This window comes from Salvelinus fontinalis, chromosome 40, assembly GCF_029448725.1.
Source record: "Salvelinus fontinalis isolate EN_2023a chromosome 40, ASM2944872v1, whole genome shotgun sequence".
Classification (NCBI taxonomy): Eukaryota; Metazoa; Chordata; class Actinopteri; order Salmoniformes; family Salmonidae; genus Salvelinus; species Salvelinus fontinalis.
The window spans coordinates 7,592,925-7,611,046 of NC_074704.1; the positions used below are offsets into that span (position 1 = coordinate 7,592,925).

At 48.3% G+C, this 18,122-nt stretch overlaps 1 protein-coding gene across 3 annotated transcripts; it reads left to right on the top strand.

Moving 5' to 3' along the window:
• Positions 1 to 271: 271 nt before the first annotated feature.
• On the top strand, positions 272 to 16,446 carry LOC129840015 (histone-arginine methyltransferase CARM1-like). 3 transcript variants are annotated; one of them, XR_008757149.1, is made up of 17 exons: positions 272 to 524; positions 1,390 to 1,515; positions 1,607 to 1,713; positions 2,183 to 2,287; positions 2,390 to 2,500; positions 2,747 to 2,924; positions 5,864 to 5,954; positions 6,197 to 6,278; positions 8,671 to 8,756; positions 9,590 to 9,679; positions 10,258 to 10,395; positions 10,544 to 10,633; positions 13,664 to 13,761; positions 13,861 to 13,944; positions 14,475 to 14,543; positions 14,773 to 15,612; positions 15,665 to 16,446. XR_008757149.1 is itself a non-coding variant. In XM_055907806.1 (16 exons), the coding sequence occupies exons 1-16, from the start codon at positions 296 to 298 to the stop codon at positions 14,910 to 14,912; spliced, it is 1,824 nt and encodes a 607-aa protein (XP_055763781.1). In that variant the 5' UTR covers positions 272 to 295; the 3' UTR covers positions 14,913 to 16,446. The 3 variants fall into 3 exon arrangements, 2 of the variants coding, with proteins under 2 accessions (XP_055763781.1, XP_055763783.1); XM_055907806.1 differs by having other exon boundaries at positions 14,773 to 16,446; XM_055907808.1 differs by lacking the exon at positions 14,475 to 14,543 and having other exon boundaries at positions 274 to 524; positions 14,773 to 16,446.
• Positions 16,447 to 18,122: the final 1,676 nt, after the last annotated feature.

The following is an 18,122-nucleotide window of genomic DNA, read 5'->3' on the forward strand; positions in this document are numbered from 1 at the left end:
ACACAGGAGTGATGGTTGCTGATAATAGGCCTCTGTATACCTATGTAGATATTCCATTAAAAATCTGCGGTTTCCAGCTGCAATTGTCATTTACAACATTTAACAATGTCTACACTGTATTTCTGATCAATGAATGTTATTTTAATTGGCAAAAAATAGCTTTTCTTTCAAAAACAACATTTCTAAGTGACCCCAAACTCTTTAATGGATACACATTATTGGACTACCCTCTATCCACCAGGTTTGAGAAACAAGGTCAGATAGCCTTGGTATTTCACAAGATGCAGCTTCTGTTATGCTCCGACTGACTGTGGGTGGCAGTATAGCAACAGTTTGCTTGATCGTGAAGTCTGAGCCGACGAAGCAAAGTCAAGTAGCAAAGATGGCGGTATCGGTGTTTCCCTGTGTGCGGTTGCGGTCCATCGGGGACGTGAACGGAGAGATCCAGCGACACTCCGAGCAACAGCCCCTGAGGTTGGAGGTCAAAAGCACCCCAGACACGGCTCTCCTAAATCTCTCCAATAGTAAGTAGCTGCTATAACCAGCTCCCGGCGTATTGATTATCCGCTAGTTAGCTAGCGCTTCCTGCCTTGTGGTAGCCCGAGAACCCTTCACGATGCAATGAAGAATGAATAGGATTCGGTAAAGCAGCGGCTAACTAACTTTAGCATCTAGCTAGCTAGCCAGGTAGCATTTCACTGTGATGGGCCGGTACGTTGGGATAGCACAAGTTTACCCAAAATGTGTTTTTCAAAGTGAACTAATGTTGCTGTTGTATAAATTGGGTGGTTATTACCAGAATATTGATACACTACATATAAAATAGCATCTTATTAACGTTATGAGATAGCTAGGTAACTAGCATGCTAAGTTTGAGGCTGGCTATGCCTATACATCTTGGTGGCTTTGTCCTGTAGCTACACATCTTCATTGTAGAGTAACGTTAGCCCGTCAGTTAGCCTGGAAACCCGACGTTGAATTTCATTGAATTTGATGTTGGGCATAATTTAATCGTTGTGATCAGGAAAGTTAACTCTCTCGACCTCTGCAAGCCAGAATGTTGAATAAAAATATATTTTAACTTACTTTACCCGTGCGGTTGGTCCATTACATGTAGGAATGAGACAATACAAAAAAGTGTAATTAAATCAACTCTTCAAAGTACTAGTGTGTTAAAATGTCTCTCACCTGAAGCATGTGCACAAGATGAGAATAGAAGCATGCGTGCTTGCCAAGCTCTTGCACCTGTTTACCTGCTTCAGCGGATGCTTCAGGTGAAGCACTGATAGTGCCATTTTAACTCCCTACCAGTGCTTTGAAAAGTTGGTTTAATTCGACTTTGTAAATATTGTGCATCTTTATCTGACCAGTCTGATGGTTTGTCAACAGGCGATGAGACCTCAGTCTTCAAGTGTTCGTTGTCCAGGGAAACGGAATGCAGTCGTGTGGGGAAACAGTCATTCATCATCACACTGGGCTGCAACAGTGTCCTGCTACAGTTCTCCACACCTGCAGGTAGGCTGTGTGGATGTTTACAAACGTTGTGCAGTGATTGCCTCATCGGTGGTGATGTTCAATCTGTTTCTAACTGTGTGTGGGTGTGTAGAGTTTACTTCCTTCTATAACATTCTGAAGAGTTGCCGGGGCCACAATGCAGAACACTCCGTCTTCAGTGACCGGACGGAAGAGTCCTCTGCTGTGCAATACTTTCAGGTGGGCACGCACGCACACGCACGCACGCGCGCACACACACACACACACACACCTGCGCTGGACTACTGTGAGTCCAAGGCATTTCCTGCAGTTCCATCTAATCCAACTCTCACACGGCGGTGGAGTGGAGGGGTAACGCAAGTAAACAGTTTACACTTTTTTTTTAGGCCCAACAGTTTACACACCTTTTTTTAGGCCCAACAGTTTACACACCTTTTTCAGAAAAATGCATTGAAAGAAAAGGAAGCGTTACTTTTTCTACTGTGGCCATCAGTTTACCCACCTATTATTATTTTTTTATCACTGCACACACACACACACACACACACACACACACACACACACACACACACACACACACACACAGCGTTATCAAGTCTAAAAGACATTGGAGATAACTGCTGAATTTTGACTGATTGGCCTCTGAATGACCTTTGCCTTCTCCATTTTGACCCTCGTCTCCCTCTAGTTCTATGGCTATCTCTCTCAGCAGCAGAACATGATGCAGGACTATGTTCGGACCGGAACCTACCAACGTGCCATCCTTCAGAACCATGCTGACTTTAAGGACAAGGTACCACACACGGGCACAGACACGCGGTGACTGATTTTATGTGTGCTGCCAATCCAATGATCTGTGATCTCTCTCCCTCTTCCTCCCTCCCACTCTCTCTAGGTGGTGTTAGATGTGGGCTGTGGTTCAGGTATTCTGTCGTTCTTTGCGGCGCAGGCCGGAGCCAGGAAGGTCTACGCTGTGGAGGCTAGCACCATGGCCCAGCACGCAGAGGTAACACACACAAACACTTGCCACCACACTGACCACCACAGTGACCACTACACTGACCACCACACTGACCGTACGAGTGTGGGTTTGTTTCTTTTGCTGTGATGTATTTTTATTATGGTGATTCTTAGTGATAAAGCTGTTGTTAATTAGACTACACTGAGAGGCCTCCTCAACCATGCGCACTATCACACACACACACCCTACCTCACACACACACACACCCTAACCCCGTGTGTGTGTGTGTAGGTGCTGGTAAACTCCAACGGAATGGGGGATCGTGTGGTGGTGATAGCAGGGAAGGTGGAGGAGATCTCTCTACCAGAGCAGGTGGACATCATCATCTCTGAACCCATGGGATACATGCTCTTCAACGAGAGAATGCTGGAGAGTTACCTACACGCCAAGAAGTTCCTCAAGCCCAACGGTGAGGAGGGAGGGAGGGAGGAATTAGAGAATGCTGGAGAGTTACCTACACGCCAAGAAGTTCCTCAACCCAACGGTGAGGAGGGAGGGAGGGAGGGAGGGAGGGAGGAATTAGAGAATGCTGGAGAGTTACCTACACGCCAAGAAGTTCCTCAAGCCCAACGGTGAGGAGGGAGGGAGAGATGGGAGGGAGGGAGGAATTAGAGAATGCTGGAGAGTTACCTACACACCAAGAAGTTCCTCAACCCAACGGTGAGGAGGGAGGGAGAGATGGGAGGGATGGAATGAGAGGGGAATTAGGGAATGCTAGGGAGCTTCCTACATGCCAAGAAGTTGTTAAAGCTGAGAGAGGGAGGAGGTGATTAGGGAGGGAGGAGGTGATTAGGGAGGGAGGAGGTGATTAGGGAGGGAGGAGGTGATTAGGGAGGGAGGAGGTGATTAGGGAGGGAGGAGGTGATTAGGGAGGGAGGAGGTGATTAGGGAGGGAGGAGGTGATTAGGGAGGGAGGAGGTGATTAGGGAGGGAGGAGGTGATTAGGGAGGGATGGGGTGATTGATGAGGGAGGGATGGGGTGATTGATGAGGGAGGGATGGGGTGATTGATGAGGGAGGGATGGGGTGATTGATGAGGGAGGGATGGGGTGATTGATGAGGGAGGGATGGGGTGATTGATGAGGGAGGAAGGGGGGATTGGGGAGGGAGGGAGGGAGGGAGGGGGTGATTGATGAGGGAGGGTCGGAGGCATAGAGGAAGTGATGGATGAGAGGGAGGGATAGAGGAGGTGATGGATGAGAGGGAGGGATAGAGGAGGTGATGGATGAGAGGGAGGGATAGAGGAGGTGATGGATGAGAGGGAGGGATAGAGGAGGTGATGGATGAGAGAGGGAGGGACAGAGGAGGTGATGGATGAGAGAGGGAGGGATAGAGGAGGTGATGGATGAGAGAGGGAGGGATAGAGGAGGTGATGGATGAGAGAGGGAGGGATAGAGGAGGTGATGGATGAGAGAGGGAGGGATAGAGGAGGTGATGGATGAGAGGGAGGGATAGGAGGTGATGGATGAGAGGGAGGGATAGGAGGTGATGGATGAGAGGGAGGGATAGAGGAGGTGATGGATGAGAGGGAGGGATAGAGGAGGTGATGGATGAGAGGGAGGGATAGAGGAGGTGATGGATGAGAGGGAGGGATAGAGGAGGTGATGGATGAGAGAGGGAGGGAGGGATAGAGGAGGTGATGGATGAGAGAGAGAGGGAGGGATAGAGGAGGTGATGAATGAGAGAGAGAGGGAGGGATAGAGGAGGTGATGGATGAGAGAGAGGGAGGGATAGAGGAGGTGATGGATGAGAGAGAGGGAGGGATAGAGGAGGTGATAGATGAGGGAGGGATAGAGGAAGTGATGGATGAGAGGGAGGGATAGAGGAAGTGATGGATGAGAGGGAGGGATAGAGGTGATGGATGAGAGAGGGAGGGATAGAGGAGGTGATGGATGAGAGAGGGAGGGATAGAGGAAGTGATGGATGAGAGGGAGGGATAGAGGAGGTGATGGATGAGAGAGGGGGGGATAGAGGAGGTGATGGATGAGAGAGAGAGGGGGGGATAGAGGAGGTGATGGATGAGAGAGAGAGGGGGGGATAGATGAGGTGATGAGGGAGGGATAGAGGAGGTGATGGATGAGAGGGAGGGATAGAGGAGGTGATGGATGAGAGAGGGGGGGATAGAGGAGGTGATGGATGAGAGAGAGAGATAGAGGAGGTGATGGCTGAGAGGGAGGGATAGAGGAGGTGATGGATGAGAGGGAGGGATAGAGGAAGTGATGGATGAGAGAGGGATAGAGGAAGTGATGGATGAGAGAGGGATAGAGGAAGTGATGGATGAGAGAGGGATACAGCCCAACGGTAAGATGGATGGAAAGATGGAGGGGGATGAGGAAATGGAATTCGTAGAAGGCGTATACAGGTGTTGCCGACAGCCCTAACCCTCTCTCCTCTCCTAGGTAACAGCCCTAACCCTCTCTCCTCTCCTAGGTAACAGCCCTAACCCTCTCTCCTCTCCTAGGTAACAGCCCTAACCCTCTCTCCTCTCCTAGGTAACAGCCCTAACCCTCTCTCCTCTCCTAGGTAACAGCCCAAACCCTCTCTCCTCTCCTAGGTGACAGCCCTAACCCTCTCTCCTCTCCTAGGTGACAGCCCTAACCCTCTCTCCTCTCCTAGGTGACAGCCCTAACCCTCTCTCCTCTCCTAGGTGACAGCCCTAACCCTCTCTCCTCTCCTAGGTGACAGCCCTAACCCTCTCTCCTCTCCTAGGTGACAGCCCTAACCCTCTCTCCTCTCCTAGGTGACAGCCCTAACCCTCTCTCCTCTCCTAGGTGACAGCCCTAACCCTCTCTCCTCTCCTAGGTGACAGCCCTAACCCTCTCCTAGGTGACAGCCCTAACCCTCTCTCCTCTCCTAGGTGACAGCCCTAACCCTCTCCTAGGTGACAGCCCTAACCCTCTCCTAGGTGACAGCCCTAACCCTCTCTCCTCTCCTAGGTGACAGCCCTAACCCTCTCCTAGGTGACAGCCCTAACCCTCTCCTAGGTGACAGCCCTAACCCTCTCCTAGGTGACAGCCCTAACCCTCTCTCCTCTCCTAGGTAACAGCCCTAACCCTCTCTCCTCTCCTAGGTGACAGCCCTAACCCTCTCTCCTCTCCTAGGTGACAGCCCTAACCCTCTCTCCTCTCCTAGGTGACAGCCCTAACCCTCTCTCCTCTCCTAGGTGACAGCCCTAACCCTCTCTCCTCTCCTAGGTAACAGCCCTAACCCTCTCTCCTCTCCTAGGTGACAGCCCTAACCCTCTCTCCTCTCCTAGGTGACAGCCCTAACCCTCTCTCCTCTCCTAGGTAACAGCCCTAACCCTCTCTCCTCTCCTAGGTGACAGCCCTAACCCTCTCTCCTCTCCTAGGTAACATGTTCCCCACTTTAGGTGACGTCCACCTGGCTCCCTTCACAGACGAACAGTTATACATGGAACAGTTCACCAAGGCCAACTTCTGGTGAGTAACCTTTAACCTTTCACTTCATTTAACAAGCTAGTCTCACTCTTCATTATGCAACTTCTGGTGAATAACCTTTAACTTTATTTACTATATTATTAAAGCTTAATTTTTACCTGGAAAGTGTTGGGGGGGAGAGCGAATTCACCAGGCCTTAGTGACAATTAAATATTTTTGTATAATTGTAACAAAGTCAAATAACTAAAGTCACTTCCCACGGTCTCTCTCTGTCTGTCTGTCAGGTATCAGCCATCTTTCCATGGTGTTGATCTGTCATCACTGAGAGAAGCTGCAGTAGACGAGTATTTCAGACAACCCATTGTGGTGAGTCTCTCGCTCTCTCTCTCTCGCTCTCTCGCTCTCTCTCTCTCGCTCTCTCGCTCTCTCTCGCTCTCTCTCTCTCGCTCTCTCTCGCGCTCTCTCTCGCGCTCTCTCTCGCGCTCTCTCTCGCGCTCTCTCTCGCGCTCTCTCTCGCGCTCTCTCTCGCGCTCTCTCTCGCGCTCTCTCTCGCGCTCTCTCTCTCGATCTCTCTCTCGATCTCTCTCTCGCTCTCTCTCTCGCTCTCTCTCTCGCTCTCTCTCTCTCGCTCTCTCGCTCTCTCTCTCTCGCTCTCTCTCTCTCGCTCTCTCTCTCTCGCTCTCTCTCTCTCGCTCTCTCTCTCTCTCGCTCTCTCTCTCTCTCGCTCTCTCTCTCTCTCGCTCTCTCTCTCTCTCGCTCTCTCTCGCTCTCTCTCGCTCTCGCTCTCTCTCTCTCTCGCTCTCTCTCTCTCTCGCTCTCTCTCGCTCTCTCTCGCTCTCGCTCTCTCTCTCTCTCGCTCTCTCTCTCTCTCGCTCTCTCTCTCTCTCGCTCTCTCTCTCTCTCGCTCGCTCTCTCTCTCTCTCGCTCGCTCTCTCTCTCTCTCGCTCGCTCGCTCTCTCCATCTCTCTCGCTCTCTGCTTTATTGGCATGATTGACAAGGTGAATGTTGCTGAAGCCAAGTTACTCAGAACAATTATCAAAACAACAATAAGAATAGTGGCTATAATACAAAATGTAAATATATATACATACAGTTGAAGTCGGAAGTTTACATACACCTTTAAACTCAGTTTTTCACAATTCCTGACATTTAATCCTAGAAAAATTCCCTGTCTTAGGTCAGTTAGGATCACCACTTTATTTTAAGATGGTGAAATGTCAGAATAATAGTAGAGAATTATTTATTTCAGGTTTTATTTCTTTCATCACATTCCCAGTGGGTCAGAAGTTTACATACACTCAATTAGTATTTGGTAGCATTGCCTTTAAATTGTTTAACTTGGGTCAAACGTTTCGGGTAGCCTTCCACAAGCGTCCCACAATAAGTTGGGTGAATTTTGGCCCATTCCTCCTGACAGAGCTGGTGTAACTGAGTCAGGTTTGTAGGTCTACTTGCTCGCACACGCTTTTTCAGTTCTGCCCACAAATTTTCTATAGGATCAGGTCTTTGTGGTGGCCACTCCAATACCTTGACTTTGTTGTCCATATGCCATTTTGCCACAACTTTGGAAGTATGCTTGGGGTCATTGTCCATTTGGAAGACCCATTTGCGACCAAACTTTAACTTCCTGACTGATGTCTTAAGATGTTGCTTCAATATATCCACATAATTTTCTTACCTCATGATGCCATCTATTTTGTGAAGTGCACCAGTCCCTCCTGCAGCAAACCACCCCCACAACATGATGCTGCCACCCCCGTGCTTCACGGTTGGGATGGTGTTTTTCGGCTTGCAAGCCTCCCCCTTTTTCCTCCAAACATAACGATGGTCATTATGGCCAAACAGTTATATTTTTGTTTCGTCAGACCAGTGGACAATTTTCTAAAAAGTAACATCTTCGTCCCCATGTGCAGTTGCAAACCGTAGTCTGGCTTTTTTATGGCGGTTTTGGAGCAGTGGCTTCTTCCTTGCTGAGCGGCCTTTCAGGTTATGTTGATATAGGACTCGTTTTACTGTGGATATCAATACTTTTGTACCTGTTTCCTCCAGCATCTTCACAAGGTCCTTTGCTGTTGTTCTGGGATTGATTTGCACTTTTCGCACCAAAGTACGTTCATGTCTAGGAGACAGAACGTGTCTCCTTCCTGAGCGGAATGACGGCTGCGTGGTCCCATGGTGTTTATACTTGCGTACTATTATTTGTACAGATTAATGTGGTACCTTCAGGCGTTTGGAAATTGCTCCCAAGGATGAACCAGACATGTGGAGGTCTAGAATTTTTTTCTCTGAGGTCTTGGCTGATTTCTTTTGATTTTCCAATGATGTCAAGCAAGGAGGCACTGAGTTTGAAGGTAGACCTTGAAATACATCCACAGGTACACCTCCAATTGACTCAAATGACGTCAATTAGCATATCAGAAGCTTCTAAAGCCATGATATAATTTTCTGGAATTTTCCAAGCTGTTTAAAGGCACAGTCAATTTAGTGTATGTAAACTTCTGACCCACTGAAATTGTGATACTGTGAATTATAAGTGAAATAATCTGTCTGTAAACAATTGTTGGAAAAAGGACTTGTGTCATGCACAAAGTATATGTCCTAACCGACTTGCCAAAACTATAGTTTGTTAACAAGAATTTTGTGGAGTGGTTGAATAACTAGTTTTAATGACTCCAACCTAAGTGTATGTAAACTTCCGACTTCAACTGTCTATCTCTATCTATCCAATACAGAAATGTAATGATCTCTCTCTCTCAGGACACCTTTGATATCCGTATCCTCATGTCCAAGTCTGTCAAATACACCGTCAACTTCCTGGATGCAAAAGAGGGGGATCTGCACAGGTGAGTCCATCGCCTCCTCTCTCCTTCTGGGGCCTGTATTTAGAGAGCTCTCCTCCTGGGGCCTGTATTTAGAGAGCTCTCCTCCTGGGGCCTGTATTTAGAGAGCTCTCCTCCTGGGGCCTGTATTTAGAGAGCTCTCCTCCTGGGGCCTGTATTTAGAGAGCTCTCCTCCTGGGGCCTGTATTTAGAGAGCTCTCCTCCTGGGGCCTGTATTTAGAGAGCTCTCCTCCTGGGGCCTGTATTTAGAGAGCTCTCCTCCTGGGGCCTGTATTTAGAGAGCTCTCCTCCTGGGGCCTGTATTTAGAGAGCTCTCCTCCTGGGGCCTGTATTTAGAGAGCTCTCCTCCTGGGGCCTGTATTTAGAGAGCTCTCCTCCTGGGGCCTGTATTTAGAGAGCTCTCCTCCTGGGGCCTGTATTTAGAGAGCTCTCCTCCTAGGGCCTGTATTTAGAGAGCTCTCCTCCTGGGGCCTGTATTTAGAGAGCTCTCCTCCTGGGGCCTGTATTTAGAGAGCTCTCCTCCTGGGGCCTGTATTTAGAGAGCTCTCCTCCTGGGGCCTGTATTTAGAGACTTGGAGTAGGAGTGCGGATCCAGGATCAATTGATCTATTTTTAGATGATAATGAATGGACAGGGGGGCCTGATCCTAGATCAGCATTCTGAGACTGGTTATGAATCCAGGGCCTGATGTTGTGGTGACTGAGGTTACTACTGAGAGTTTACTCATCCTTAAACTATTCCATCTCTCTCCTCTCTCCTCTCTGTCTCTCTCTCCTCCTCCCTCCTCTCCTCTCTGTCTCTCTCCTCTCTCCTCTCCTCTCTCCTCTCTCTCTCAGGATGGAGATTCCCTTTAAGTTCCACATGATGACATCAGGTCTGGTCCATGGTCTGGCCTTCTGGTTCGACGTGGCTTTCATCGGCTCAGCGTGAGTCCCCTGTGTTGTTATGTAAACTCTGTCAGTCTTGATTGACCTGCTGTCCTTAATCGTCTGTTTGTGTGGTCATCTGTGTGTCTGTCCATCTAACTGTGTGTGTGTCCATCTAGCTGTGTGTGTCTGTCCATCTAACTGTGTGTGTGTGTCCATCTAGCTGTGTGTCCAAGGTAAGTGTGTGTTTATCAAACTGTGTGTCCATCTAGCTGTGTGTGTGTCCATCTAGCTGTGTGTGTGTCCATCTAGCTGTGTGTGTGTCCATCTAGCTGTGTGTGTGTGTGTGTTTATCTAACTGTGTGTGTGTCCATCTAACTGTGTGTGTGTGTGTCCATCTAACTGTGTGTGTGTGTGTCCATCTAACTGTGTGTGTGTCCATCTAACTGTGTGTGTGTCCATCTAACTGTGTGTGTGTCCATCTAACTGTGTGTGTGTCCATCTAACTGTGTGTGTGTCCATCTAACTGTGTGTGTGTCCATCTAACTGTGTGTGTGTCCATCTAACTGTGTGTGTGTCCATCTAACTGTGTGTGTGTCCATCTAACTGTGTGTATGTTTATCTAACTGTGTGTGCAGGGTAACAGTGTGGCTCTCCACCTCCCCTACGGAGCCTCTGACCCACTGGTACCAGGTCCGCTGTCTGCTCCAGTCCCCTCTCTTCACCAAGGCAGGAGACACCCTGTCCGGCACTGCAACGCTCATTGCCAACAAGAGGTGAGACACACACGGGTAACTTTACCACCTACACACCTAAACAGGTAACTACCATGCACACCCACTTACACACCTAAACAGGTAACTACCACACAGAACACACACACCTGCCAAGGTTCCCCCTTAAAGGATTCATCTGTGCTCCCAGACAGAGCTATGACATCAGTATGGTGGCCCAGGTGGACCAGACAGGAAGCAAGTCTAGCAACCTGCTGGATCTCAAGAACCCCTTCTTCAGGTCAGCACTTTCCCTCTCTGTTCCTTCTCTTTCCCTCTCTCTACCTCTCCGTTCCTTCTCTTTCCCTCTCTCTACCTCTCCGTTCCTTCTCTTTCCCTCTCTCTACCTCTCCGTTCCTTCTCTTTCCTCTCTCTACCTCTCTGTTCCTTCACTTTCCCTCTCTCTACCTCTCCGTTCCTTCACTTTCCCTCTACCTCTCTGTTCCTTCTCTTTCCCTCTCTCTACCTCTCCGTTCCTTCTCTTTCCCTCTCTCTACCTCTCCGTTCCTTCACTTTCCCTCTACCTCTCTGTTCCTTCACTTTCCCTCTACCTCTCCGTTCCTTCTCTTTCCCTCTCTCTACCTCTCCGTTCCTTCACTTTCCCTCTACCTCTCTGTTCCTTCACTTTCCCTCTACCTCTCTGTTCCTTCTCTTTCCCTCTCTCTACCTCTCCGTTCCTTCTCTTTCCCTCTCTCTACCTCTCCGTTCCTTCACTTTCCCTCTACCTCTCTGTTCCTTCACTTTCCCTCTCTCTCTCTGTTCCTTCCCTTTCCTCTCTCTACCTCTCTTCTCACACTCTCTCTCTCTGTTCCTTCCCTTTCCTCTCTCTACCTCTCTTCTCACACTCTCTCTCTCTGTTCCTTCTCTTTCCTCTCTCTACCTCTCTTCCACACTCTCTCTCTCTGTTCCTTCTCTTTCCTCTCTCTACCTCTCTTCCACACTCTCTCTCTCTCTCTCTCTGTTCCTTCCCTTTCCTCTCTCTACCTCTCTTCCACACTCTCTCTCTCTGTTCCTTCCCTTTCCTCTCTCTACCTCTCTTCTCACACTCTCTCTCTCTGTTCCTTCTCTTTCCTCTCTCTACCTCTCTTCCACACTCTCTCTCTCTGTTCCTTCTCTTTCCTCTCTCTACCTCTCTTCCACACTCTCTCTCTCTCTCTCTCTGTTCCTTCCCTTTCCTCTCTCTACCTCTCTTCCACACTCTCTCTCTCTGTTCCTTCTCTTTCCTCTCTCTACCTCTCTTCTCACACTCTCTCTCTCTGTTCCTTCTCTTTCCCTCTCTTCTCACACTATACCGTCTCTCTATTCTCTCTCTCCTTCAAGTCAACAACACTCTACCGTCTCTCTGTTCTCTCTCTCCTTCAAGTCAACAACACTCTACCGTCTCTCTGTTCTCTCTCTCCTTCAAGTCAACAACACTCTACCGTCTCTGTTCTCTCTCTCCTTCATGTCAACAACACTCTACCGTCTCTGTTCTCTCTCCTTCATGTCAACAACACTCTACCGTCTCTCTGTTCTCTCTCTCCTTCAAGTCAACAACACTCTACCGTCTCTGTTCTCTCTCTCCTTCAAGTCAACAACACTCTACCGTCTCTCTGTTCTCTCTCCTTCAAGTCAACAACACTCTACCGTCTCTCTGTTCTCTCTCCTTCAAGTCATCAACACTCTACCGTCTCTCTGTTCTCTCTCCTTCATGTCAACAACACTCTACCGTCTCTGTTCTCTCTCCTTCAAGTCAACAACACTCTACCGTCTCTGTTCTCTCTCCTTCATGTCAACAACACTCTACCGTCTCTGTTCTCTCTCCTTCAAGTCAACAACACTCTACCGTCTCTCTGTTCTCTCTCCTTCATGTCAACAACACTCTACCGTCTCTCTGTTCTCTCTCTCCTTCATGTCAACAACACTCTACCGTCTCTCTGTTCTCTCTCTCCTTCATGTCAACAACACTCTACCGTCTCTCTGTTCTCTCTCTCCTTCAAGTCAACAACACTCTACCGTCTCTCTGTTCTCTCTCTCCTTCATGTCAACAACACTCTACCGTCTCTCTGTTCTCTCTCTCCTTCAAGTCAACAACACTCTACCGTCTCTCTGTTCTCTCTCCTTCATGTCAACAACACTCTACCGTCTCTCTGTTCTCTCTCCTTCAAGTCAACAACACTCTACCGTCTCTGTTCTCTCTCTCCTTCAAGTCAACAACACTCTACCGTCTCTCTGTTCTCTCTCCTGCAAGTCAACAACACTCTACCGTCTCTCTGTTCTCTCTCTCCTTCATGTCAACAACACTCTACCGTCTCTCTGTTCTCTCTCTCCTTCAAGTCAACAACACTCTACCGTCTCTCTGTTCTCTCTCCTTCATGTCAACAACACTCTACCGTCTCTCTGTTCTCTCTCTCCTTCATGTCAACAACACTCTACCGTCTCTCTGTTCTCTCTCTCCTTCAAGTCAACAACACTCTACCGTCTCTCTGTTCTCTCTCTCCTTCAAGTCAACAACACTCTACCGTCTCTCTGTTCTCTCTCTCCTTCAAGTCAACAACACTCTACCGTCTCTCTGTTCTCTCTCTCCTTCAAGTCAACAACACTCTACCGTCTCTCTGTTCTCTCTCTCCTTCAAGTCAACAACACTCTACCGTCTCTCTGTTCTCTCTCTCCTTCAAGTCAACAACACTCTACCGTCTCTCTGTTCTCTCTCTCCTTCAAGTCAACAACACTCTACCGTCTCTCTGTTCTCTCTCTCCTTCAAGTCAACAACACTCTACCGTCTCTCTGTTCTCTCTCTCCTTCAAGTCAACAACACTCTACCGTCTCTCTGTTCTCTCTCTCCTTCAAGTCAACAACACTCTACCGTCTCTCTGTTCTCTCTCTCCTTCAAGTCAACAACACTCTACCGTCTCTCTGTTCTCTCTCTCCTTCAAGTCAACAACACTCTACCGTCTCTCTGTTCTCTCTCTCCTTCAAGTCAACAACACTCTACCGTCTCTCTGTTCTCTCTCTCCTTCAAGTCAACAACACTCTACCGTCTCTCTGTTCTCTCTGTCATTTCTTCAGGTCTGGTCAGCAGGGACATTCTACCATTTCCTTGTTTTCTCCCTCTTTCACTTTCTATCCTTCTGTTGTTCCTAAAGCTGTTATTTATCTGCTATCTATCCTCCTCCTCGTCATCGTGGTCTAAAACCTCCTCTTTCCCTGCTAGACATGTTCAAGTCCTTTGTATATGACTGACTGTCCCTGAGCTCGCCTCCATCTGATTGGTTGATTGTGTGTTCCGCAGGTACACAGGCAGCACGTCAGCCCCGCCCCCAGGCTCTCACTACTCCTCCCCCTCAGAGAACATGTGGAGCAATGGAGGAGTCTACAACATGAACCAGGGTACGTACACACACACACTCCATGAATCAACACACCACACAGACGGGTGAATACAGAATAGTTTATTTCCTGTTGTTAATTTGTCTCTCTGTCTATCAGGAGGGATGCCTGCGGTGTATGACCTGAGTACAGTCATTGGTGGCGGTGGCTCCACCGTGTCCCACAACAATCTCATCCCTCTTGGTACGCTGTGTGTGTGTGACTGACCAATCCCTACCCTCCTTACTGTATAGCCCTTCAATTCACATCTGGATCTCTAAGCCAGTTTCACTGCTTTTTAAAAATGCATCCCTTCTAATCAGGGAGTGATTTCCACCTGGGGGTCCAGGTGGGGGTCCAGGTGGGGGTCCAGGTGGGGGTAATGAGTCATCAGGTAGAAAACCAGCACTAGTCTAGACTGTACAGTGTTACATGTGAATAGCTCTGCTGTAGAGGGTTACAAAATACTGGCCCCCAAGTTTTCCAGAAATCCCAGTTAGATTATTCCAGGAAATCTGTTGATCGTCCTACCAGGATTTCTGTAAAGGTTGGGAAAGTTCCTGGAATGTTGCGACCCTAACTGTGCTGTGTGTAATGGCAGTTGTGTATCTAAATGTTGAACTCCAGCTATATGTGTAACTGACCTTTTTGTATTCTAGTTTTGCTGTGTTTTGTTGCTCCAAATAAAATTTGCCAATTTGTGAATTATCTCCTCTGTGTGTGTGTGTGGGCAGTGAACACAGGGGTAGTGAACCATACATCTTCTAGAGTTGGGTCTATCATGAGTACAGGCGTGGGCCAGGGTGAGTGAGTGTGTCGCCATAGTTACAGAGCTACAGCTGTTTACTGTTGCTAATGTCGTAGTCGTGTCCACAGTTCAGTTCGTGTGTGGTCTGACATTGTTTTAATGTTTGTTTTATTTTAGATATAAACTGTTTCTTAGTCCAGGACTAGGCTTAATCTGGGTCTGGGAAACTGCCCCTAGCTGCTCTTTGAAGACCCCAATTCACTTCCTGTTTCTCTCTTCCTCAGGAGTGGCAACTGGCCAATCGGGGCCCGGCAACAGTCCTCAATACCCAATCAACAACAGCCAGTTCACCATGGGCGGGCCTTCCATCTCCATGTCGTCTCCCATGGCGATGCCTAGCAACACTATGCACTACGGGAGCTAAGACCTACCAACCGTCCGTAGCTCCCCTCCTCTCCCCTCCTTCCTCCCCTTCTCTGGACTTCCAACAGCTGGAAGGAAACCAAACTGGACTGATAATATGGACGTCCCTCTCCTCCCTTCATCCCTCCGTTCTCTGGGTCCTGATCTCTCAGGCCCAGTCCAGAATCAACTAGACGCTGAAAGGATTAGGGTTGTCAAATGTCCAGGTTTTCCAGAATTCTGGTTGGAGGATTTCTGAAGTCCTACTTATTCCGTCTGGATTGCAACCGTTGATAGGTTTAAGTAATGTTGCCTCAACATATCCTTTTGTCTCAACACCATTCTGAGGCAGACTGAAAGGTGTGTGCTTGTAACCATTATGTGTAATGTATCCACAGCCCACATAGAAACATTTAGAAGGATCTTATGTACTGTGGCTATAGGGGTTTAGAAACGTACACACACAGTTCTATTATACACACACACACACACACACACACACAGAGAGCCTCCTGCAGGACAGAAATGACTTTGAGCTTCTGTGAAGTTTTACCAATCACTTCCCTCTTCCCCAGCCCGTCGCTTTTGACCCAACGTCCCGATCAATAAATTCTTGAATCCTAACCTTTCACCCAAGGTTACCTTTTTCAACCGACCAATCAAAGCAAACAGTCTGAGTGTCTAACCAAACTGGCAGCTGCGAGGGAGAGCGGGTGATCCAGGTTTTATCCAATCGGGACAGAAGATTGTCTCTGTAGGGTGGAGTTTGTCCAGGTTTTAGCCAATCGGAACAGGAGATTGTCTCTGTAGGGCGGGGTCTTTTTGGCACTGTAGACTAACCAGGGGTTCTGTAGGGTGGGGTCTGTAGACTAGTCAGGGGTTCTGTAGACTAGCCAGGGGTTCTGTTCTGTAGGGTGGGGTCTGTAGACTAGCCAGGGGTTCTGTAGGGTGGGGTCTGTAGACCAGCCAGGGGTTCTGTAGACTAGCCAGGGGTTCTGTTCTGTAGGGTGGGGTCTGTAGACTAGCCAGGGGTTCTGTTCTGTAGGGTGGGGTCTGTAGACTAGCCAAGGGTTCTGTTCTGTAGGGTGGGGTCTGTAGGGTGGGGTCTGTAGACTAGCCAGGGGTTCTGTAGGGTGGGGTCTGTAGACTAGCCAGGGGTTCTGTAGGGTGGGGTCTGTAGACTAGCCAGGGGTTCTGTTCTGTAGGGGTGCATCGCTGCAGATATATAATAATTGTGCAGCATTTCTCTGTCATGTTAAAACAGGAGTCATGTCACCTTACTGAATATGGCCCCTGTTGTTTAGGGTGTAATGTTTTAGCTGTTTAACACGTGTTTATGGGGAACTGGGAGAGACGTGGTGCAACCTCCTAGGATATCCCAGATGGCTCCATATTCCCCAGGCTACTCATTTGATTAAGGTCCCGTGTGGCTCTGGTCAACAGTAGTATGCTATATAGGGTGCCATTTGGGACACTGACAGTCTCCCTGCAGACACATCATGTAGAGTGTTGGTCCCATGTTTCATCAGCTGAAATAAAAGATCCCAGCAATTTTCCATATGCACAAAACATTATTTCACATTTTGTGCACAAATTTGTTTACATCCCTGTTAGTGAGCATTTCTCATTTGCTAATCTACCTGACAGTTAAGGAATATCAAGAAGCTGATTAAACAGCATGATTGGTGCACCTTGTGCTGGGGACAATAAAAGGCCGCTCAAAAATATGCATTTTTTTTCACACAACACAATGCCACAGATGTCTCAATTTGATGGAGTGTGCAATTGACATGCTGACTGCAGGAATGTCCACCAAAGCTGTTGTCAGATAATTGAATGTTAAGTTCTCTACAATAAGCCACATCCAACATCCTTTTATAGAATTTGGCTGTACGTCCAACTGGCCTCACAACCGCAGACCGTGTGTAACCATGCCAGCCCAGGACATCCATATCCGGTTTCTTCACCTGCGGGATCGTCTGAGGGGGAGGGGTGATGCTGAGAAGTATTTCTGTCAGTAATAAAGCCCTTTTGTGGAGCGAAACTCATTCTGTTTTGCTTGGCCTGGATCCCAAGTGGGCCTATACCCACCCATTGCCTAGTCATGTGAAATCCATCAATTATGGCCAAATTTCTTTCTTTCAATTGACTGATTTCCTTCTATGAACTGTAACCCAGGAAAATCTTTGAAATTGTGTCATGTTGTGTTTATATAATTGCATTCCAACCTGAAGATCAGGATTGGTTGATTGGTGGAGTCAGGTGTAGTAACGGGCTGGAGGAAAAGTGTGACACTAATCAGTCCCCAGAGGACTGGAGTTACCCATCCCTGAGCTAAAGACTCAGTCCCCCCTTACATCTTCTGTTTGGGAGTTACCCATCCCTGAGATAAAGACTCAGTCCCCCTTTACATCTTCTGTTTGGGAGTTACCCATCCCTGAGCTAAAGACTCAGTCCCTCCTTACATCTTCTGTTTGGGAGTTACCCATCCCTGAGCTAAAGACTCAGTCCCCCCTTACATCTTCTGTTTGGGAGTCACCCATCCCTGAGCTAAAGACTCAGTCCCCCCTTACATCTTCTGTTTGGGAGTTACCCATCCCTGAGATAAAGACTCAGTCCCCCTTTACATCTTCTGTTTGGGAGTTACCCATCCCTGAGCTAAAGACTCAGTCCCTCCTTACATCTTCTGTTTGGGAGTTACCCATCCCTGAGCTAAAGACTCAGTCCCCCCTTACATCTTCTGTTTGGGAGTCACCCATCCCTGAGCTAAAGACTCAGTCCCCCCTTACATCTTCTGTTTGGGAGTCACCCATCCCTGAGATAAAGACTCAGTCCCCCCTTACATCTTCTGTTTGGGAGTCACCCATCCCTGAGCTAAAGACTCAGTCCCCCCTTACATCTTCTGTTTGGGAGTCACCCATCCCTGAGATAAAGACTCAGTCCCCCCTTACATCTTCTGTTTGGGAGTTACCCATCCCTGAGCTAAAGACTCAGTCCCTCCTTACATCTTCTGTTTGGGAGTTACCCATCCCTGAGCTAAAGACTCAGTCCCTCCTTACATCTTCTGTTTGGGAGTTACCCATCCCTGAGCTAAAGACTCAGTCCACCCTTACATCTTCTGTTTGGGAGTTACCCATCCCTGAGCTAAAGACTCAGTCCCCCCTTACATCTTCTGTTTGGGAGTTACCCATCCCTGAGATAAAGACTCAGTCCTTCCTTACATCTTCTGTTT